At 40.7% G+C, this 24,754-nt stretch overlaps 1 protein-coding gene across 1 annotated transcript in view; it reads right to left on the reverse strand.

Annotated features, from left to right (window-relative positions):
* DMGDH (dimethylglycine dehydrogenase) overlaps positions 1-24,754 on the reverse strand; it is a 104,684-nt gene that overhangs the window by 56,112 nt on the left and 23,818 nt on the right. Inside the window, 3 exon segments of the mRNA XM_030566263.1 lie at positions 9,520-9,724; positions 11,244-11,408; positions 13,299-13,397. Coding sequence (XP_030422123.1) covers positions 9,520-9,724; positions 11,244-11,408; positions 13,299-13,397 — 469 coding nt within the window.

Here is a 24,754-nt window from a genome sequence, read left to right on the forward strand (position 1 = left end):
GTGACCATTTATCACTAAATCCAGCTTGCATGGGTGGCAAGATAGACTGGAGAATCTAAGGGGGCTGTCTGTGACTCCATGGTGAGGCTGATATTAGGGATCCAGGGGTTCACATCTGTTACTGGCTTGTGAAATCTAATTATAGAACATACCACCAATTCGGGATGTCTGCTGTGTTTTTGACAGTATGCCTGAGGTAGGCCCTCACAGTCATGAGCCACTCTGCACAGCGTGACAGTAGACATGAGATAAATAATAGGTTGAGCATGGGCAATGTATGGAGAGAGCGTGTTGTGCTGGGATTGGTTCCTGCAAAGAAACCAATCCAATCAAAAAATGTGCGATGTAATGTACAGTAAATGCCATGAGATGTGTAAATGTATGTAAGAGAGAGGGTTTCTGTGTAACTTGGGAGCTGTGACGTACCCTCCATTCATCTCTCTGCATTTGAGTTTGATCAGCTCAGCGCAACATTGCTGTATGCCAAATAAAGGAAACTGAGTGACAGAATGGGGAGTCAAACTGAGTGCTTTGGATCCCAGAGGACTAGATGAAGTGTTGTCCCAGAACTGGACAAGGTGTTCTTGATAAGCCTAGTGGAAAAGGTCTTGGAAAGAATCCCAACAATGTGCACCCCAAAATACTGCAAATATGCCTACAACCCAAGGGATTCATCAAAGGTGGCTATGTCATCTTCACACTCCCTTGATTCTTGGGGTTTCAAAGGCCCTTGGTACAACTTAAAGCAGCCACAAGTCTCTTTTGCCTTCTGCTGGTTAGGGATCATTGGAATTCAGCATTTTTTATGTTTGTTAAGAATACAGAAGGCTACGCAGATCTTCCCAGTGGCCTAAAGAAGCTACATGGTATGTGGATGAGCAGCATACTGACATATGTAATTCAATGCTGACAAATGCAAGATAATGCACAGTGGAAAGAATAATCTGTACCATTCATACAGTGTTTTAAATTAACTGTAACCACTTCAGAAAAAGCCTGGGCACTTGTGAGGACCACTGAATGAAAATCTTTGATCAGTGCACACAGGAAGTCAAAAAAGAAAGTAACATTAGCATGCACAAGGATGTGATAAAAAATAATAAAGAGGATATTATACTGCCTTTATATAAACCATCCTCATTTGGAATAATTTATTCAGTTCCGCTCACCGTCTCTTTTTAAAAAATGTAAAGGGGGGGAAAAGGCATTCAAAGACAAGTAGCAAAAATGGATAGAGGCATAGAACACTTTTGTGAAGAAAAGACTGAAAAGACTACCACTGTTTAGAGAAGTCATAAATAAGAGGTGAAACAAAAAATGGTATTCAGAATAGGAATGGTACACAAGAGATAAATCAGTTGTGCCTACTTATACTCTCTTTATAATACAAGAAAAGGCAAGAAATTTAAAATTCTTGAAAGGAAATATTTTCTTTACAGAATACATAATAGACCTATGCAATTCATTGCCACAAGATATAATTGAGCCATGACCTTAGTAGGAATTAAAAGGTTAGACATTTATACGGTAATGAAAACATACACAGTTATATGAGACAGGATAAAAATTGTTTTTAGAAGGGTCTTTTAAAGAAGCTTTGGTACAGGCCACTGTTGGAAACAGGATAATGGGGTATGTGGATCTTACTCTGTTTCACGGTGCTAATTCCTATGATACAACCCATATCTCTTTTTATATTCTCACAAAACTCTATTACTTAACGTTGTTTTGCATGATTATAATATGGGGGCTGTGAGTGGGGCATATGCCATGGAACAAAGTAAACTAGCACAAAATCAGTCTGGAAGTAGTGGATCTGTGGAGTCTGCTAACATCAGGATTTTCAAATCCCCTGTGAATAAGAGTAGTTTAAGGTATGAACCCCTGGTAATACATACAGAAGAACAGAAAGACGATGACAATAATCCCATCTTTAGTATCCCACGTAGTTTTTCCACCAAAATTACTTGGACTCAGGGAGATATTGTGAAAATACTGTATGATCGAAAGCACCTCTCTATCCACACCGTACATACTACTGTAATAATCTCGGCCAAAATATGCCCTTATGATGTTCATTTAAAAACTAACAATGTGCTGGTCATAACATCATGGCGATATGTATGTATGTAGCATTACATGTAAAGTTATGAAATCCCTCCTGTATGATGTTATCACATACACAAAACCACACCCCCGCCGAGGTAAAGGTTGTTAAACATATCTATCCTAAATAGGAATGTGTTTTTACCTCAATTTAAATATAAGTAGTAAACAGGGTACTCAAGACAGCAGGTGGAGGAGACAGCAGGAGACAAAGCAATTTGCATTTCAGAAAACACAGGTGGTAAGAAGAGCATGGAGTCCCATTCACTACCAGACTCCATGTCACTTTCTTTACTGATTGAATAAACTTTGCTTTGAGGGATAATCAGAAGAATCCATTCAAGGGTTCACTGGACTATAAATCAAAGGGGCAGAAAACTTCACGCTTTCTCTCTCTTTCACCTAAGAAGACAAAGGCACCAGCACCTTTGGGATTCTGGGTGTGATCCTAATGAAAGAAAAAGTCAGTCGTCATCTTCCTGGAAGACTGTAGGTCAGAAAGGCTATCTTAAGCGAAGCCTTGAATCAACACTTGCTCAATTAAGTTTTAGACTTTAATGTTTTTGCACTTTATTTGCTTGTAACCATTTCTAACTTTATCTCCTATACTTAATTCACTTAAAATCCTATCTTCTTTTGTTAATAAACTTGTTTTATTTTTTAATCTAAACCAAGTGCTGTGTTTAAACTGAACTTTTTGTAACTCCATATAAAGGACCAAACTGTTGAATATTGATTATGTACAGGAGCAACAAACCTTAAAAGTCTGAACTGTCCAGGAGAGGGCTGGTAAGTGCAGAACACAGGTTTTGGGAAAATTCAGGACTGAGAGTGTGTTAGGGCACCCTGCACATAGTAACCAAGCCTGGGGGAAGCCAGAGTGTGGCTGGTGTACTGCTGGAAGGCTGCTGGGGGTCAGAGCTGCGGGACCAGGGCTGCAGCTATTCACAGACACTCAGGGTGGTGACCTGCCTGCTGTTCGGCTGTTTGTAAGCAGCCTAGGTTGGGAGCTACAACAGCATAGCATTGTGAAACACCCAAGGTTCCGGATAAGTGGTGACATAGCCCCTCACTGGTTTGGCCTCATCCTGGAATAAGACAAACTGATGTTCCTAAGAACAGAACTGTAATAATTTTTATTATTTACTTGCTCACAAAAAAATAGAACAAGAAGGGCAAATGGATGGCATAACATGTATCTGCTCCTCTGCAAACAAACAAAACTGGTAGGCCTTTCAAAATGTGCACTATAAGATGCAGTAAACAGCTTCTTAAAATTGAAGATAATTCCTGAAATATATTACTACAATGCAGCTGTCTGTATATGATCTCATGCTAGATTTTTTACTACAACTGATATGGAGTTAATCATAAGCAGAACCTCCAGAGTTATTCAACACCACTTTTTAAATCCACTTATATAGGTATTGTACTTAATTATTTTTTATGTTGACTATAGGATTCAGTACTGCAGTAATGAATTATTGCATACTTAATTAGCCCAGGACAACAGCTGGGATCCATCATTGGTTCTGTGCTAAAAATTCTGAACCAAAAAAAAAAAAAATCTTAAAGAAAGAGTGTGCTCTGAGAAACGAAATTCTAACTGAATGTTAAACTCCTCTTCTCATGGGAGAGATAGCTAAGCAAAAGCATAATTTATACCTTTAGAATTTTTTCTACATCAAAGTGATTAAAAACATCTCAGAGTGAAATATTTAGCATTAGTATTGTTTAGCAAATTTACACAGCATGGTAATCTGGTAAGATATTGTAAAAGAAAAAATAACTCAGTTCAAAAAATAAATGTTCCATTTCTAAGTACATTCCAAAACTGTTGTAAAGTGGAACAACTGCTGTGAGGTCAAATATTTGTATATGCAGTATGCATATCTAAAATAAAATCACCATTTCTTCAGGTTTTATTAATAACTCTATTATAAATACAATGCTAGCCTCCTTAGCAAGTTCAACACCAGTTAGTTTATGTCAGGGATTATTTATTAGGGGCCTGCTTATTTAAAAATAGAAAACTCACAAGTGGAACAGCTACAAGTTGGTTTAAACTTGTTCATTCCAGTTCCACAGCAAATGTTGACTGTGCACTACCACACACCACAAAAAAAGAGTAGACAGCTCTCTGATTAACCCTGCTGTGCAAAGAATTAGCAACTAGTCTAGCCAGGGCTGGCATCAAAATTACAGTATGATTTAAAGGGCTGGGATTGAAATGAAGAGTGAATGCTGGCTGAAAGAATGTTAATAGCATATACTGGTCATAGTAGTGGTTGCATACCCTGACGCAGAATGTTAAGCAATATCAACTTTAAATGTTCAGTGCTTGGCTGAACACTTAGCTACACATTAGAATTAGACTTAGCCAAGCATATCTTTGCTTAATAAGTTATCAAAGCAAATGAAAAGCCTAAGAGATTTCACAAGGCTGCAGATTGGCTTTGCAAAGAATAAGTTCTGGACAGCAGTTGTGAGGAAGCTGGATATAATGACAATTGACAACACAACCAAAAGGATGCCGATCACACTATAAAATATAAGGAAAATCATTAAATGTGCAATACTTCATCAATATGCTCTAATGCCAAGTTTTTAGAAAATGGGTTGCCTGAAGTTTGACACGTAAGTAAGTGGCTTGATTGCCAAAATGCTGAGCGTCCAGCAGCTCCCACTGCCTTCAAAACTTCTGAGAATGATGACAAGGCAAGTCTGGAACTTGACAGCCAGGGAAAAAGATTCTGGAGTATATAAGAGATCCAAAGGTGCCAGGAAGAGCTGGTCAGAAGTGTTCTGAGAAAACAGAGTTCTATTGGGAAAAACCAATTTGTAGAACCACCCAAACAGGTTTCATGGAAACATCTCGGGTCCAGCGAACTTTTGGCAAATCAAAGACAGGATTCCAGCAGATAGGTTTCCTGCCACTTACTTGGGCAATAATGACATTTACCCAAGAATGACAGACAGTCTCACTCAGCAGCTGTTGAGGTCAGGGGAACAGATTTAGTTTCGGAAATACAATAACTATGTCGGTATTTCCTAAATGAATTTTTTTGGGGAAGTTCCAGTTGGGAGGAAATTTTGAAAATTCTGGTTTTGGCCCCGTTCAGACCATACTCAAATTTTGAAACAGCAGTATTTCCCATAAACTGGAAATCCCATGTTTCATCCAGCTCCAGTGCCAGGCTGCATGTGTTTGATTAAGAAAGAGTAAAACCATTTTGGAGCAGAACTGGATGAGCTGGAAAAGCACAGAATGGGAGGGAAGAAAACATGGTATCCTCTAACGAACACAGTGAGAGGTAAAGGGAGGAAGAACAGGATCACAGGGACGGACAGAACTTGTCAGAGGCCTGAAGAAACCTTCATTCCCAGTGATCTTGATACTTGATATAGATAACTTTATAACCTTGTGCAAGTTTATGTGCATTTACTTACTCATAGACTTAATGTCTGAAGGGACCATAGTGATCATCTAGTCTGACCTCCTGCACACTGCCACAGAACCTCACCCACCCACTCCTGAAATAGACTCCTAACCTTTGGCTGAGTTACTGAAGTTCTCAAATAATGGTCTAAAGACTTCATGTTACGGAGAATTCACCATTTATGCTAGTTTAAACCTGCAAGTGACCCCTGTCCCATGCTGCACAGCAAGGCAAATAACACTGAGGATCCTTGCCAATCTGACTTGGGTGAAAATTCCTTCCTAACCCAAATATGGTGATCAGTTAGACCAGTGGTTCTCAAACAGGTAGTGTTTCATCTCTGCTACTAGCAGTTGCTGATGGCCCACATGCTGTTGTAGGCAGTCCCATCGCTCCATACACAATTACACAGAAAACTATGTTAAAAGAACCTTATTATAGTTGCAAAGTCAAGCACTCAAAAGATAGAAAATACCAGTATCAAGGTTGTCTGTGGAACCTGAAATATGATACAGTCTCTAATTAGATGATCAGAAACTATTTTTTTCACAGGACCCATCTTATTCAGTACACAGTGTGCATAGACTAAGTCCTCCAGGAAGTGTAGAGATACCACAATTTCTGTACACTTTAGATGCAGTCTTTGGTTTCCCATGTCGCATCTCCTGCTGGGGCAGAGACAAAGCCTCTCAGGAGTCATAGGCTGCAGCTACGCAAATCAGTAGGAAATTTGTTACTTCTTTGCTGTGCATAGTCCTGTTCATAATATAGGGTTTGCCTTGGCACTGGTGCGCTCATCAGTGAGATACTACACACAAGATGGATAGTGCTCTATTAATGAGCAGCTTCCAAAGTTTTTTCTCATTGTTCAAAGTGTGGCCATTGGCTTTCTTTACTACATGAATTCAAACCCTGCTCCAGATACAGAATTATTAATTTCTTCATCCGTTTTTCTGTAGTGGTCATCATTATAGTATCTGAGTGATTCACACACATTAATTAATTTATCTTCCCACCATCCCTGTGAAGAGGAGGTGTGGTATTATCCCCAATTTACAGACGGAGAACTTATGCACAGTGTGACTAACACAAACAAATTACCAATTTTGGGTGTCCAATCTGAGCTATCTAGGACCTGATTTTGCAGAATACTTGGCATTGTATAGCCATTCATATATTCAAGCACAGCTCCCGTTGACTTCAGTGCAGATGTGAGAGCTCAGCACTTCTGCAAATCAAGCCCCAGGGTCTCAAGCTGGGCTACCAGAAAATGAGGAACATAAAAATAGTGACCAGCTCTAAGAGGTTTGGCTTAAGTGACCTGCCCAACATCACACAGGAATTCTATAACAGACGCAAGGATAAAATCCAATTCCCCACGACAGCACTCAGTGTTCTTATTTATGAGGCTATCCTTTCTTTTCCTGCAATCCCCCACTTCATTCATTTCAGTTTCCAACTTCTGCAACAAATGAGGCTAGAGTCCTACCAAAAACAGTCCCATTTACTATACAACTCCAATTCATTCCCAGAGCAGTCTATGGTCCTCTGTAATATAGCAGGCAGTAATGGAATTAAAGATTATTATAGTGCATGTGCACAATGGGGCCTAACTGCAGTTGCAAGAAACATCTTAATTCTGGCATATCCAAACTTTTGAGTGCTTGTCTTTGCAACCTTAATAATGTTCTTTTAATGCAGTTTTCTTGTATATACTTGCATAGGATTTTTAAAAAATAGAAAAAAAACCAGAAATTCCATCATGTGACATCATATGACATCCACATGGGCTATCGGTGGGGCTGGAATCTTTTAGATCCATCAAGCAAACCTCTGCTGCTTAAGCTAAGGGAGTACTTGATAGCAATAGTATGTTGTCATCCTCGGTGTGGACAAGCACTAGAAACATACACTTTACCACTGGTTTTCACAGTTATTTGCTGACAGCAGAAAAAATGGTGAGACTCAGGAATCTTGAATTCCATTCCAGGCTCTGTGGCAGAGTGTGCTCTAGTGGGCACAGATAATGCTGTCTGTTTTCACCAGGCTTAACCCCTCCTGCACCATCCCCTCTAACTTGTCCCTTGTCTCCTCCCCATCCCTGGCTCCTTCTCAGAGTTCCATTCTCCTTGCTCATTCAATCCCAATCTTCACTCCTTCACGTGGCCTGGGGGGTCGTGGGGACTCTATCCCTTCTTCCAGTGCTGATGCCTGGCACAGCGCTGGCCCGAGTCCTGTCTCTCCCCCCCCACCCCCCGCACGGGGCTGGCATGAGCCCTCCCCTACTGCACACTGCTGAACTGAGCCACTTGCTCAAGGCCCCCACTCATGAGGCTGAGGTTGCTGGTCGCTGAAACCCTGCTTGCTCCCTGCCGGAGCCTTGCCTCCCCTCCCTGCAAGGCGAGGCTGGCATCGCTGCTCACCATCTCCACACCGCACCCCACTTTTTTTGCGAAGTGGGCAGTTGTCTCATTTGCTCTTGCCGACGTGATCAGGATAGGGCTTCAAAAAGGGACTGTCCCAGGCAAAACGGGCATATGGTCACCCTAGTCTAGTCCCACCCTGGCCTGAGCAGCTGGAACCAGTCCTTCTGAGTCCCTATAGCCTTAGTTTGATGCATATGCGGTCTGGTCAGCACTAGGATCTGTGAGAGGTTCAGGCACACTTTAAGGATGAAATCTTTGGAGATTTTACCTGTTAAACTCTAGTAAGTCTCTACTGAACATTTTTCAAAGGCTTATAACTTGGCCAAATTTGGGTGGATTTTCACAGGCAAAAGGCACATCCCTAACACAGGGGTCACTCCCTGCCAAATTTAAAAGTTTCTTCTTCAAAGAATGGGGGCACTAGAACTGTTCAAGGTCTCAAGAATTTAACATGGTCAAAACAATTTATTTTTCCCTAGCCTTGTTCTTTGAAATGGCTGAACAGTTTTGGCAGAAATTAAAAAAAATAAAATAAAATCAACCTGAAACAGCCACTAGGCATGGAAAATTTCAGTCCAAAGGTTAACGGTTGGCAAAATTAGAAGCAACCGAACATAGGGTCTTATAATGGGAAGGATTGTGCAATTATACTAAAAAAATGCCATGTTACTACCTGCATATAATAAGGGGAGTTTTTTACATACTGCTTAATACCAAATAAGTAATACTTAATACAATGAATGTTAAAAATTACATACAGAGGAAAATAAATACAAATCATTTTAACTTAATATTTATGGAGCATAAAAATATATTGTTAAAAAGGGGACGTTTAACCTACCAGTCAAACAGTAAAAATCCTCCCCTTCAGGGATATGGGAATGCAGTTTCACATCTGAAGGCAACACAGAGTAAGATAAAACTGAAAGGATCAGTTTTATCTTATTTGCTGCACCACAATAGGTCTCTGAGGAAAGATATAATAGAGAGCAGCCAGCCCTTCACTCCCTGCCCCACCCCCGTTTGATCATTCCAGCTTGTTTTCCAAGGAGCACCCATGTGTGTTCCATAATTTTAAGGAGAGGGGACTATACTGCAGAGGTAGCATTTTATCCCTTCCAGCCACCCCAAACCAGACCACCAGATCGTCTTGTAAAAGCTAATGGGATAATCTGACCCCTAGTCTTTTGTTGGAGACAAACCAGAGAAAGAGAGAGAAAAGAAATATTATTAATGTTTTTGTTCTGTACAAATAATAAATAATAATAATGTCTAGTCATGGATAATTGAAAGGTATTTCTTCCACTAAGCACTCAGTTTCCACAATACTACTGTGAGGCAAGAGCCCATTAAAAAAATCAGGACAGCCTGATACCAAATCATGGGTTTTATGGGTTCAGCAGGAACTAGAGAGTTACTGGAAAACATATTGCACACATTACTACAAGACAAATAGTAGAGTACTACTGCTGAATCTGAGTTACTATATCTTATACCAGTAATTTTTTAAACTTTAAAAGGTATCAAAGTATATTTTAAATTCTTACCTGCTGTATTCACAATTCTGTTTGTTCTAATTATTCCATGTGGAGTTTCAACTTCCCAGGTCCCATCTGATCTAGGGCTCAGATTTGTCACTTGGACTGGGTAATTTAACAGGGCACCATATTTCCTGGCTCCTGCAGCCAAGGCCATAGTGAGAGAATAGGGATCAATATGACCATCTCCAGGGTTATACAGGCCAGCTAAAACCTAAGTGGATCACACAAGATTAATTCAGATTAAATTTGCTGCTTTCATTGCCTCTCATATGAAACTGAATTTCTTGAGTCAACTGAAAACCAATTTTAAAAGCATATTATATTATCAAGACTTCAACGGGCTAACTCTGTAATTGTCCTATGGAAGTGTGATTCTCCAGCATCAGAATCTATCTGTGATTATAGAGATAGAGGCCAAGGATGAAGATTTCAGAAAGAAACGCAAATGAACTGAATGTGTCAAATGTCTTCCAAAAATCTCATAAAGGGTTTCAGACAATTCACCATAAGTAGTAACATTCAGAAGGTTTAGATCATTTGCACATTTTAAAATGAGTATGATCATTTCTCATCCCATGAAAATCTATGGTAGTTGTTAAAACATTTACCACATTTTAAAAATTAAAATAATGGCCCTGATAAACCCCTCTCATGGGAAAACTAGCAGGGAGGGAGTTAATCAGAGGAAATCTTTGCAAAATTCACCTCATGGAATTCCCTGTTAATTGTTCCACTAGAAAAATGATTTTGCTTCTACAGAATGGACTGCAGTTCTTGCTCACAAGTCCAATGGATCCCTAGGATCTGTGAAAATCCCAAAGGTACCTGAAGGAAGCCATCCATACAGAATCCCTGTGCCTCCACTCTGGCTCTTGGTTTCCAGTATCAATCTCATATCCTACTCCATGACAGCACTGCTTCATTATGAGTGGTCTTGGGAGGATTAGATTTTTTTATCACTAAATGTCAGTAAACACTGATTTCACCATACAAATACAAAAATATTTCCACTGATAATAACAGAAATGTACAGATGGCAAAGAAAGAAAAGTGCTGCTTGAGAACTTATTAGGGTTTGATTTAAAGATTTTTACTTTGTATATTTTGACACGTGATGTTGACAATTTGTGTTTTCACAGTTATAAAGCTGTAGCTTTTAAAATCTCAGTGTCTGCTGTCAGCCACCCCCAACTGTCAGATGCCCCCAACTGTCAGATGCCTCCCAATTTCCTGCAACTGTGAAAATTTAAATTGATAAAAATAAAAATTGCTCAAAAATAAACATTCATATTATCCAGCAAAATTATAAAAAAGTGAAAATCAAATTCTGCTAAGCCTAATTCTGAGCAATTAGATAAGGGAGTTTAGAACAGAAACAGTATGCCAACATTAACTCTATTTGCCTTTGCTGAGCTTTCTCTTAGAATACTTGGATCTGAGTTTCAGCTCTGTATCCTGAACAGGCTCTGTGTTTCTCTTTCTTCCTGAATTTACTCTCCCATACAATAGAAACTCCCCCAGAGGATTTTGTTAATGTTGCCCTAATAGAATCACATGGGGAGGTGACTCATTCTCATTTACACTAAGCCCCTTTACATTGCTTGAGCCGAAACCCTTTATGCTAAGGGCCTTAGTGCACAAGAGAATCAGGCCCTGGATTTACAGTATATCTTTGGAAGTCCAACATTTAACCTCAAGGAAAGTTGTTTTCACAACATTTTATTCTTTACCTTTTCCATGTTCAATATGGGAAACAGCTCTTGTATTCTCTCAGGCCCAATAAGATACTGCTCTGTTGGATGCCAACGAGCTCGTGTCATTTGGTACTTGAATTCATCCACTCTAGTAGGGGTGGAAGCAATTCTGATGCTGCCTGGCTGATGAAATCCCACAGCCTAAAATATGCAGAGCAAAAATAAATTAATGCGTTATCATTAAGACTTTGTCTTATCCCAGTCTAAACACCTGATCCTACACCAGTGAAGTCAATGGGAGTTTTGCCACTGACTTCGGTGACCACAAGCCCTAAATCCCCTTGAAGGATCAGGCCCCAAATGTAGAATTGGGGAGAGTAAAGAACAATTTGTTAACACATAAAAGCCTAACTAAGCTGAGCGAGCAAGTTACTTAAATGTACACTACCTTCAAAATAAGTTGTAACAAAAAAAAATAAATCCTCTATCGTATTTCATTATTCTCTATTAATTTTGAACCTCTCAGATTGGATTAATGAGCCAATTTTGTGGGCAGTATCTCCCCTATCTATACATTTTAAAAAATAGGTCAGATAAATTTAAAAGTTAATATTTAGTATCTTATATAAATAGATCATTACATATACACCTTCTCGTCAACTGTCTAAAATGGGCCATCTTATCACTACAGAAGTTTTTTTTTTCTCCTGCTGCTAGTAGCTCATCTTAATTAATTAGCCTCTTACAGTTGGTAGGGCTACTTCCACTTTTCATGTTCTCTGTATGTTATATATCTTCTTACTATATGTTCCATTCTATGCTTATGATGAAGTGGGCTGTAGCCCACAAAAGCTTATGCTCAAATAATTGTGTTAGTCTCTAAGATGCCACAAGTACTCCTGTTCTTTTTGTGGATACAGATTAATACGGCTGCTACTCTGAAACCTGTAAATGTAAACAAACTTGTCAGTCTGAGCGATTGGCTAAACAAGAAGTAGAACTGAGTAAACTCGCAGACTCTATAAGTTTTGCATTGTTTTATTTTGAATGCAGTTATATAACAAATTTTTTTTTTAAGTTTCACTGTCATAAAGTGATTGTACTACAGTACTTGTATGAGGTGAATTGAGAAATAGTATTTATTTTATAATTTTTACAGTGCAAATATGTAATAAAAATAATAATATAAAGTGATAACTATACACTTTGTATTCTGTGTTGTAACTGAAATCAATACATTAGAAAATGTAGAAAAAATCCAAAAATATTTAATAAATTTCTATTGGTATTCTATTATTGTTTAATAGTGAATTAAAACTGTGATTAATTGTGATTAATTTTTTTATCATGATTAATTTTTTTAATCACGTGAATTAAGTGTGATAGTTTAAACTATTTGTGCTTTAATACTCATAGTATATGAGTGCAAGTACTGCATTAGATCTAGTAATAGCAGAATTCACTATGGCATTCTGCTAATATCTTTAATCCTGCTGAAAGGCAGGGTAAGGCCACAGGGTTTTTTGTGAGAATTATCAAATTGGCAGATTAGCAAAGTGAAAATCACTGTTTTTGTTGCAGTGTCAAACACGAAGGAGGGAAAATGTTGGCTGGAGAAAGTGATTTAGTCACCAAAGAGAAGCACAGCTCTGAAATAGATATGATGAACTACAGCAATCTTCTCAATTACGGACAGAATCAAACCATTTAAATTAAAACCAGGAATGCCTAATTGTCAGATTGCTCACTCCTGAATGCTGTTTTAACTCAAATAGAAAGATGATACTACAGTCTGTTTGCCTGCTTGGTTTCTGAGTTATAATACGTGTTCAAATTTTGAAATCTGTTTTCTATTTAAGAGTTAGAAGGATTGTGGGGAAGCATCTGCAGTATTCTGGAGTTAAATGCTAGAAAATGAATGTAGGATAGACATAGAGATGGCAAACTATATTCAGATAAAGTGAGCCCTTGTGGTATGAGAGCTCCCAGACACAGACACACACACAATGTATCCATTTGAAATCTTCCCATAATTTTTTTAGCATGACTAATATTGATCTGAATTAATATTTTTAAAGTTAAGTCTTTCACCTGTCCAGTTTCCTCCTCCAATTTTTCATAGAGTTTGATGCTGTAGTAATGGATTTTCTTCAGATTTATTCCAGGATGAAAGTAAGTTGTTAACCCAGCCTTGAATAAGAAACAAAAAACAACAACATATGAGTGTTTTTGGAAATGCATTGCTTTCTTTCCCCCTTTCCAGACAGCTTTTTTCCAGATATTGTTATTCAAAAGGAACTGTCAATACAAAGAAAAACAACACCTGGCTGGGGCCAACAGTTCTTTTTATTTATTTGTTTGTTTATAATAAAATTGTTTCCTAGTTTACTAGCATTCTCCTTTTATGCACAGATGTTTTTTCCACAGTCTTCTCTCATTAGTTTGTCAAGTCACAATATCTCCGTTGTACTTGTTCTCTACCATAGTTTCATTCCTTGCTTAAACTATTCATATTTCTACATAAATCTTTTGGATGAGACATAAAACTGAGTTCCCAACTAGCTGTGGTTTCTAAAAATCCTGTAGACCTTGCCAAAATATACTGCTGCTGGAGATGTGGGTCTCCATATTTTGGGACAATCCCAGGATAGAATCCTTTTGGTTAGAAGAAGGGAAAAGGAATAATATGATAATGGATCCCACATGAAAAATTATTTCTCAGAACTGTGTTTTGGGATATATCCTATCGTCTTAAAAACTTTCCAACTTAGGGCTTGTCTACATCAGAAAGTTGCAGCGCTGGTGAGGGAGTTACAGCGCTGCAACTTTGAAGGTGTACACATCTGCAGGGCACCACCAGCGCTGCAACTCCCTGTTTGCAGCGCTGGCCGTACTCCCGTTTTGTCTCGGGTGTAGAGGATCCAGCGCTGGTGATCCAGCGCTGGTAATCCAATGTAGACAGTTACCAGCGCTTTTCTTGACCTCCGTGGAAGGAGGAAGCCTCTGGTAATCAAGCTGGTTTCCTTTCCCGGTTTGCTCTCTCGGTCCCGGAGCCACCCAGCAAACCGCAGGGAAGGAGACCTGCTTGCTCGGGGTTCCGGGACCGAGAGAGCAAACCGGGAAAGGAGACCAGCTTCGCCGCGGTTTGCTCTCACGTTCCCGGAGCCACCCAGCAAACCGCAGGGAAGGAGACCTGCTTGCTTGGGGTTCCGGGACCGAGAGAGCAAACCGGGAACGCCGCGGTTTGCTCTCTCGGTCCCGGAGCCACCCAGCAAACCGCAGGGAAGGAGACCTGCTTGCTCGGGGTTCCGGGACCGAGAGAGCAAACCGGGAAAGGAAACCAGCTTCGCCGCGGTTTGCTCTCTCGGTCCCGGAACCCCGAGCAAGCAGGTCTCCTTCCCTGCGGTTTGCTGGGTGGCTCCGGGACCGAGAGAGCAAACCGCGGCGTTCCCGGTTTGCTCTCTCGGTCCCGGAACCCCGAGCAAGCAGGTCTCCTTCCCTGCGGTTTGCTGGGTGGCTCCGGGACCGAGAGAGCAAACCGCGGCGTTCCCGGTTTGCTCTCTCGGTCCCGGAACCCCGAGCAAGCAGGTCTCCTTCCCTGCGGTTTGCTGGGTGGCTCCGGGACCGAGAGAGCAAACCGCGGCGAAGCTGGTTTCCTTTCCCGGTTTGCTCTCTCGTCCCGGAACCCCCCTTGAAGCCGCCCAACAGCGCTGCAGTGTGGCCACATCTAACACCACTTGCAGCGCTGGTTGCTGTAAGTGTGGCCACTCTGCAGCGCTGGCCCTATACAGCTGTACTAATACAGCTGTAACAACCAGCGCTGCAAAATTTTAGATGTAGACATGGCCTTACAGAAAGCTTGGTTCTGTAGAGCAGTGCTTGCAGCCAAATGACTTGCATTGCTTAGGTGGAAGAGCAGACTGCCTCCAGGGATAGAAGCTTGGCACAACAACCTGGCTGACCTAGGAGCTAAAAAGCAGCTAATGTTTCAGAGAAGAGGGATCTCAGATATATTTGATAAGATTTGATCAAACTTTTTAGAAACCTTTGACAATTTCTACTAGCTGGAAACTGAGATGTCACTCTCCTTTCCTATCCCCACTACTTTTTGTCCTTTTTTTCACTTCCACTCCTTCACTTTTTTGTTCTTTTTTCTTTTTGTCTGTTCTTCTCTTATTTTTGGAAGAAAAAAATCAATAAAACATAAACAAATAATAATAAAAGATCATGGGGTTTTCAAGAGGAGGCATATAAACACTGGTATCCTGGCTGAATCCTAATGCAGGTGATTACATCCAGGGCCAGCGCTACCATTTAGGCGACCTAGGCAATGGCCAGAATTTGGGGGGGGCGCTATTTTGCCGGGGGGGGGGGTGGCACGCCGGTCCGGTGGACCTACTGCAGTCATGCCGGCGGACGGTCCGCTGCTGGAAAGGCTCCGGTGGAGCTGCCGCAGTCATTTCGGTGGACGGTGCGCTGGTCTAAAGGCTCCAGCGGACCTACCGCAGTCCTGCCTGCGGCACATCCACCGGAGCCTTTAGACCAGCGGATCGCCCGCCGGCATCACTGCGGCAGCTCCACTGGACCCTTTCCAGCAGTGGATCGTCCGCTGCCGGCATGACTGCGGTAGGTCCACCGGACCCCCCAGGGGCGGCGAAATGGCCGTCCGCCTAGGGCGTCAGAAACCCTGGCGCCACTTCTGATTACATCCTGTCTCCCTAAAAGTGCTCTTATAATTTTTTCAAGAATGCAGACAGTTTCAATTTACAGTTGCCAAATAAGCACATATGTAAAACTACTTTTGGTTTTACATTTTTCAGTTTGCCATCTCTAATTACTTTGTATTGTATATTTTTCTTAAGCCTTTAATTTTTCAAGTCAATTGGACCTATATACTCACATGAATAAGGCTAGCAGGATTTGGTTTTATTTAAAAACATGTTTGTATTGCATTTAATTTTAATGCTATTCCTATAACAATTTATACTTTGCCATAAGCATATATTGCATCACTAAGATCAAATGTGGTAATAGTTCAATGATATCTTAGAAATGCTCTGTCTAGGGACTTTATCCTGCCCTTACAGGGGATGTATTCAATGACTTTGAAGGTAGTTTCCAAATTTTCATTATGAGGAGTCTCTCTTTTTGGTATTTTAAAATTTATACAATAGTATAAACCCTTATCCCCAAAAGAGACCCAGGGAAAACAAACAATCTAACCTTTTAAAACTATCCACCTAATGATATATATTTCAGTTGTTGTTACTAAGGCCTGGATCCATAAGTATCTTCCATAGTGTTCACAATCTGAATGTCTTTAATTGTTTTGAGCCAGAACCTAGTGCAATTTTATTGCCGTTTTTTCAGTTAATTTATGTCTTGATCACTTCTTAAAAATTAGGTCCTCAAGCTCTGATCTACTGTTTTGCTCAATAAAATGAATAAAGAAATAAATTATATCTTACCTCTTAAAACTTTCACTTTTCTCTAGCTATTTACATATATTTTGCTTTCTCTCAATTCATATCATAACCTTTGTACTGTCTTCCTTTATTTGTACAAAAATTGCCTGATCAGTCATTTGTTCCTCCCCTGGATGTATTTAATAATCTATATTAAGTGAAATTCAGTTGTAGTGATCGCTGTTGGTAATAATTAATTAGTTATATGGGCCAAAAAATACTTTTCAAAACCATTTGATAGTGTCTCTGATGTATTCACCATACAACACCATCCATTGACATTTAGTTACAAGGTTCAAATTGGAAGTAATATCTTTGACCTTTTTAAATGTAGGAAGGAATTTCACACTTTTTGGAATGCTATTTTGGCTGTAGATAAAGAATCTAATTGGTTTCAAGAGTGCTATCTAGAGCCAATTATAACCTGACCAACCTGCTTTAGGATTAAAATTCCAAGAAGAGTTTGCTCTATTTTTGCCAGATGGAGATTGTTCTTTAATATGTCTGATTTGAGAAATTAACTAACTACCTTGCTGATCTAGATGTGGCGACCATTTGCATATAAAAATCAAAACAGATATTGCTAAAATCCATCCTTATAATAGAATTCTTCTGTAATTTTTATATGTTTAGTTTCTTGTATTTTAGTTGTGTTCTATTCTGGATTTTATACTGCATCCGTTATCACAGCAGCATTCTGATAGAAATTTCATTATTTCTTCCATCACACACACACACACACACACACACACACACACACACACACACACACACACACACACACACACACACACACACACACACACACACACACACACACACACACACACTTACTTCGTCTCCTTACAGATTTGACCAGACCACCTTACTAAGATTTCATTGTTCTTGTGCTATGATCTATTAACCATTCTACAATAATTAAACAGCATACAACATTGAATTTTGCATGTCAAGAAGATTACATAAAGAATTTTTGGGATGATACATGATAGCACTGCTTTAGAAAACAACTGTTCAAATTAAGAACAAAGGGCCCAATTCTGTCCAGACTGACTTACTCCTAATGACTTGGGATTGCACAGGGATTCAGGATAGAATATGGCTTGAAGAGGTCTATGTATCCTTCAAAGGCTCAATTTTGCTCCCATTTGCACTTAGGCAACCACCACTTGTTTCAAAGCTGGTTAGATAGGTGTAAATATGAGCAGAATTTGGCCTGACAGTTGTGTCTCCTATTAATGTTAGAGTAAAATTTGTGCTTTCTGAACTGTTTTTATTTAAATAAAATGAAAGTCAAACAACTTTTTTCACAGTATTGTGCCTAAAATAGCTAACACAATTTATCTGAAATTTTGTAACATTGCTCCAGAGCTGAGAACTTGCAAGCCAGGTTTCAGCACTGAGTAAAAGCAGAAATACAATTCATTGAAAATGTGACCCTTAGTTCTAGCAATGCTGGCTGGACTTTGAAAGAGAAAATCTGAAGCAGTATGTTGTCTAAATTAAAATGCAAGCTTCTTGGGGCAGGAGCAATATATTGTCTGTAAAAGTGTCATGAACATTACTGTGCTATATAAAATAAATGAATAAATAAATAAAATATTTTAAGTTCTGCCTAGTGTGGCATTACTACAGGAAAACTGTTGTTATATGAGCCAGTATCTAGATGACATGAGACAGAACTACTGACAATAATAATTTTGATCCCTCTCTTTTTCATCTGTAGTCATGAGGCAAGCTATGTCACCCTGAGGTTTTAGATAATAGGCATTCCCTTTTGAACCTGTATCACAACACGATATTCTGAAGCAGACTATTTTATTGTCTTAATGTAATACCATCAAGTACTGTTGTAGGAAGAACTGTTGACTAGCTCTTCACAATATGACAATCATCCTGTTATGGGAGCTTTTTTTTTTTTCCATTTTGTCTCTCACCCACCCTTTATGACAGAATTCTTCATCTTGCAACTCCATTACAACCCATCAAGACAAAAGTACTGGCAAGTAGTTTAACTGCTGTACCTTTATTCATCATATAAATTTTCATAAGTTTCCATGACCCTTTTTTCATTTATGTCCTGCCATCCAGTCCCATTTTTGGACATGTACACTTTTGTCTCAGTAGCAATTTTGAAATTTTTAAATATTTTTCTTTATTGGGTGCATTAGAACTATTTGTGTGTTTTTTCATGTGTTATGGTTAGAAGACTTTTCAGAAGAAAACAGGTTTTTACACATTTTAAATAAAGTTCAGTAGACAGAGCATAAGCCCTTTTAAAATAGTTTACAAAATAAAGCGGATTTGAGAGAGAAAGGCAGATAGAAAGAAAGTTTTAAAATTGTAGAAAAGAAAAAGAACAGAAAGAATTTTAAAAGTGCAAGAAAAAGAAAAACAAATCCTGTTCTACTTGTAAGCTATAAAAAAAGCTTTAAAATTTAGGATACAGTACAAAACCCACAACAGATGGGTTTTATGGTAAAAAAAATAAAAATTGTAAAAAGACAAAAGCCAGAGCTTTGTCAGTACATGAAGTTCACAGATAAGGCTATAGCCTCTGACATGGTAATCTGAAGAAACAGCTCCAAGCCCACTTCCTCCTCCTTTCCTGACTCCCTCCTTCCCCGCCCAATATAAAACTGTCATGTTCTTTTGCTAAACATACAGTTTTTAATCTTATCAAATAAACTTTTAAAAGTTTACCATGTGCTACAGATGAGGGGGATAAGAGAGCTGTTCTGGACTTCAAAGGAATAGTGATAACAGACATATCTTTTTTAGTTAAATAGTTTTGTAAGTAGCCATTGGCTATCATGCTTTAGCATTGGCAAGCATTTGTCACACAGAAACAATATGAGGTATTATTTCCCACCATACAATAGACTATAAGAAACAGTAAATAAAATAAGATTAACAAAAACATTTTGAGAGGCTACAGGCATGGAGATATTTTGTAGCAGCACCAGCAAAGCAACAATTACAATTTTTTTTGTTTATCATTACATTCAAAGGACCCTAAAGAATTTTTTTTCTGTTTTCAGATAACCCTTTACATTTTACTTGTATGCAAGTTGTAACCCTAGATGTTTTACCACACTAAATAGTGAGAAATTACTGAAAATAGAAGTGTTATGACAACTAAAGCCCTATCACAGAGTGCCTGGGGGAAATTAAAAGGCACAACCAAAGTGACAGAGGGCACAATTTAAGAAGGGTGCAGGGGCTACTTTGCGATGGCCCACATGACCTACTGCCCATATTCCTAAACACACATGCACAAACACAAGGGGAATGTGCCATCCATATGCCTTTTCTTGTGGACAAACTGTAACCTAACAACAGTATACTTCAATACCAAGGGTCCAACCTACTTCCCTTTTGACAACCCCCTCACCACAATATACACAGAGAGAAGTTTCTCCTCCACCTAAGAGAGGCTAATGGTATTCTGAAGTATCAACCCTAGATTATTGGCTAAGAAAGTATTACACAACCATTGAATAAAAGAGGGATGAGTCTTTTGAACAGACCTATTGATTAAAGACGGAAGTGCCCATTTTCACCCCTCAAGGAAATGGCTTTCTGATAATATACACAAAAACTTATTCTAAGAAAAAAGGCAACTGATTGCATAGACTTTTAAAAGTTGCATTGTTGATTATATGTAATCTCATAGACTTGATGCTATTGATCACTGTCATAAACAGATAGCTAAGGGTTAACGTCTCTTTCACCTGGAAAGAAGTAATCTAAACCACCTGACCAGAGGACCAATCAGGAAACAGGATTTTTTTCAACTCTGGGTGGAGGGAAGTGTGTGTCTGAGTTCTTTGTCTGTCTGCCTGTATGCTCTCTCAGATGAGGAGTGATTTCTATTTCCTACTTTCTAATCTTCTGTTTCCCAGTTGTGAGTACCAAATAGGGATTTATATGTTCTTTTGTATTTACATGTCTATAGTTGCTGAAGTGCTTTGATTTGTATTCTTTTTGAATAAGGCTGTTTATTCATATTTCTTTTAAGCAATTGACCCTGTATTTGTCACCTTAATACAGAGAAACCATTTGTATGTATTTTTCTTTCTTTTTATATAAAGCTTTCTTTTTAAGACCTGTTGGAGTTTTTCTTTAGTGGGGAACTTCAGGGAATTGGGTCTGCAGCTCACCAGGGAATTGGTGGGAGGAAGAAATCAGGGGGAGGTCTATGTGTGTTAGATTTACTAGTCTGACTTTGCATTCCCTCTGGGTGAAGAGGAAAGTGCTTTTGTTTCCAGGACTGGAATTACAGAGGGTGGACTCCCTCTGCTTAGATTCACGGAGGTTGCTTCTGTGTATCTCTCCAGGGGCACCTGGAGGGGGGAAGGGAAAAGATTTATTTCCCTTGGTTGTGAGATGCAAGGGTTGGGTCTGGGGGTCCCCAGGGAAGGGTTTCGGGGGGACCAGAGTGCCCCAAAACACTCTAATTTTTTGGGTGGTGGCAGCAGTACCAGGTCCAAGCTGGTAACTAAGCTCGGAGGTTTTCATGCTAACCCCCATATTTTGGACGCTAAGGTCCAAATCCGGGACTAGGTTATATGACATGAGTGGCAGCGTTGGGAAAGATAGAATCCAGAAGCCAGTAGGAATTTTATATTTTTCTTTTCTCTGCTAGGGGCTTTTTAACAGAGAGAAACAGTTTGGTTTTAAAAGGGAACCAGAGAGAAATTTTTTCTGCTCTCTCTGGCAGTTTTTGGCTTGCATATTAAGCAAGGAACCATTAAACTGTGACAAACAGGTCTTTTGTCAGACAATAGTACTCCCATTAGGAGTCATATACCAGCACTATATACATGCAAATAAAGTGGTTCTTCTGGTTTACCTTACATTGAAAAAATTAGCTAAAGGAAGAAAGGGGAAAAGGCACTGTTGCTAGGCAGACTCCAGGAGGGAACAGAGCCTGCAGTTCAGAAGATAAACACCGGAGGGCACCCCAACACAAGAAAACAGGAACCATGACTTCTAAGGCAAAAATGGAGGCTGAAGAACAAAGCAAAGAAGCAGAACACAGGCGACAACTGGAAAAAAGAGAAAAAGAGGTGGAGCTGAAAGAAAGAGAAGAACAGATCAAACAGGCAGCCCATAAAAGAGAACAAGATGCCAAAAATGCAGCCCACCACAGAAAACTAAAAGAAGAAGAGGTGGCCCACCGCCGAGACATGGAAAAACAACAAAAAGAAATGGAAAAACAACAAAAGGAAAATGAAGAGAAGGAAAAACAGAGAAAGCATGAACTGGACTTAGCGCAAGCTGGGCTGCATGCGCCAGCCAACCCTAACAACCCTACGACAATGATTGTTCCCCAGCACAGAAAATTTCCCACCTACAAGGCAGGTGATGACACCGAGGCCTTCTTGGAAAATTTTGAAAGAGCCTGTCTTGGGTACCGCATCCCTGAAGACCAGTACATGGTAGAATTGAGGCCACAGCTCAGTGGACCTTTAGCAGAGGTGGCAGCTGAAATGCCTAAGCAAAACATGAACGACTATAAACTTTTTCAAACCAAGGCCAGATACAGAATGGGGATAACCCCGGATCATGCCCGTCGGCGTTTCAGAACCCAAAAGTGGAAACCAAATGTGTCATTTCCCAAACACGCCTACTACGTTGGGAAAAATTATGAGGCCTGGATATCAGGACACAATGTTAAAATCTTGGAAGAACTGCACCTCCTCATACAAATGGAGCAGTTCTTGGATGGTGTTCCTGAGGACATAACACGGTACATACAAGATGGAAAACCCAAAAATCTCGCTGAGGCAGGGGAGATTGGAGCCAGATGGATGGAAGTGGCAGAAAGCAAGAAAGCTACAGTCAAGGGGAACGAATACCCCAGAGGGCACACCGACCATAAACCCTACAACCGAGGACAGCCAAAGACCCCACATACAACCCAAGGAAAGCCACAGATGCCCTATTCTTCCACCTCACCAGTCTCCAGTAACTCACCTCGGCCCAGTGATCCATCAGATGGAAGATGCTTTAAGTGTAATGAACTGGGACATATCAAGGCCAACTGTCCAAAAAACGCCATCCGAGTGCAATTCATTACACCACCATCACACAAAAGATCCCCAGGCCCAGATGCCTCTCAAATACCCTTGGAGCGAAGGGAAAATTTGAGAGTGGGCGGAAAAAAGGTTACTGCGTGGAGAGACACGGGAGCACAAGTGTCAGCTATCCACCAATCCTTCGTAGACCCCAAATTCATCAACCCAAAGGCCAAAGTGACAATTTACCCCTTCATGTCACAAGCTGTAGACTTACCTACAGCTAAACTGCCTGTCCAGTACAAAGGCTGGTCAGGAATGTGGACTTTTGCAGTCTATGACAATTATCCTATCCCCATGCTACTGGGGGAAGACTTGGCCAACCAGGTGAAGCAGGCCAAGAGAGTGGGAATGGTTACACGTAGCTAAACCAGGCAAGCTTCCAGACCCATTCCTGTTCCTGAGCCGTCCACAGACGCCCCGTCTATGTTACCAGAGACCCAGACAGAGGTAGTGGACACAGATTCCATGCCAACCACTGAAACTGAAACAGCCACAGCACCTCCAGTCCCAGGCCCGGAACTGGAACAGCAACCAGCACCAGCAAGTGCAACCACATCTTCAAACTCAACGCCAGAGGGCGCCAGCGAGCCAGAACTGGCAGAAGCAACAGACAGCCATACCCAAAAGGCTCAGCCCGAGCCTGAAATACCCTCAGGTGCACCAGCGGAGAGCGGTTCACCAGCAACGGAAACAACCCCATCACCTACATCGCTTCCAGAGGGACCAAGCCCAAGTCCACAGTCTGAGGAAGAACTGGTGACCCCAGCCTCAAGGGAACAGTTCCAGACTGAGCAGGAAGCAGATGACAGCCTTCAGAAAGCTTGGGCGGCGGCACGGAGCACCCCACCGCCTCTCAGCTCTTCTAATCGATCCCGGTTTGTTATAGACCAAGGACTTTTATACAAGGAGATTCTTTCTGGTGGACACCGGAAAGAATGGCAGCCGCAAAAACAGTTGGTGGTTCCAACTAAGTACCGGGGGAAGCTCTTAAGCTTAGCCCATGATCATCCCAGTGGCCATGCTGGGGTGAACAGAACCAAGGACCGGTTGGGGAAGTCCTTCCATTGGGAGGGGATGGGCAAGGATGTTGCCAAGTATGTCCGGTCTTGTGAGGTATGCCAAACAGTGGGAAAGCCCCAAGACCAGGTCAAAGCCCCTCTCCAGCCACTCCCCATAATTGAGGTCCCATTTCAGCGAGTAGCTGTGGATATTCTGGGTCCTTTCCCAAAAAAGACACCCAGAGGAAAGCAGTACGTACTGACTTTAGTGGACTTTGCTACCCGATGGCCGGAAGCAGTAGCTCTAGGCAACACCAAGGCTAACACTGTGTGCCTGGCCCTAACAGACATTTTTGCCAGGGAAGGTTGGCCCTCCGACATCCTTACTGATTCAGGATCTAATTTCCTGGCAGGGACTATGCAAAAACTGTGGGAAACTCATGGGGTGAACCACTTGGTTGCCACCCCGTACCACCATCAGACCAATGGCCTGGTGGAAAGGTTTAATGGAACTTTGGGGGCCATGATACGTAAATTCGTCAACAAATTCTCCAATAATTGGGACCTAGTGTTGCAGCAGTTGCTGTTTGCCTACAGGGCTGTACCACATCCCAGTTTAGGGTTTTCACCGTTTGAACTTGTGTATGGTCACAAGGTTAAGGGGCCATTACAGTTGGTAAAGCAGCAATGGGAGGGGTTAACACCTTCTCCAGGAACTAACATTCTGGACTTTGTAAGCAACCTACAAAGCACCCTCCGACACTCCTTAGCCCTTGCTAAAGAGAACCTAAAGGATGCTCAGGAAGAGCAAAAGGCCTGGTATGACAGACATACCAGAGAACATTCCTTCAAAGTAGGAGACCAGGTTATGGTCTTGAAGGCGCAACAGGCCCATAAGATGGAAGCATCATGGGAAGGGCCATTCACGGTCCAAGAGCACCTGGGAACTGTGAACTACCTCATAGCATTTCCCAATTCCTCACTAAAGCCTAGAGTGT

Source organism: Gopherus evgoodei, chromosome 6, assembly GCF_007399415.2.
Source record: "Gopherus evgoodei ecotype Sinaloan lineage chromosome 6, rGopEvg1_v1.p, whole genome shotgun sequence".
Lineage (NCBI taxonomy): Eukaryota > Metazoa > Chordata > Testudines > Testudinidae > Gopherus > Gopherus evgoodei.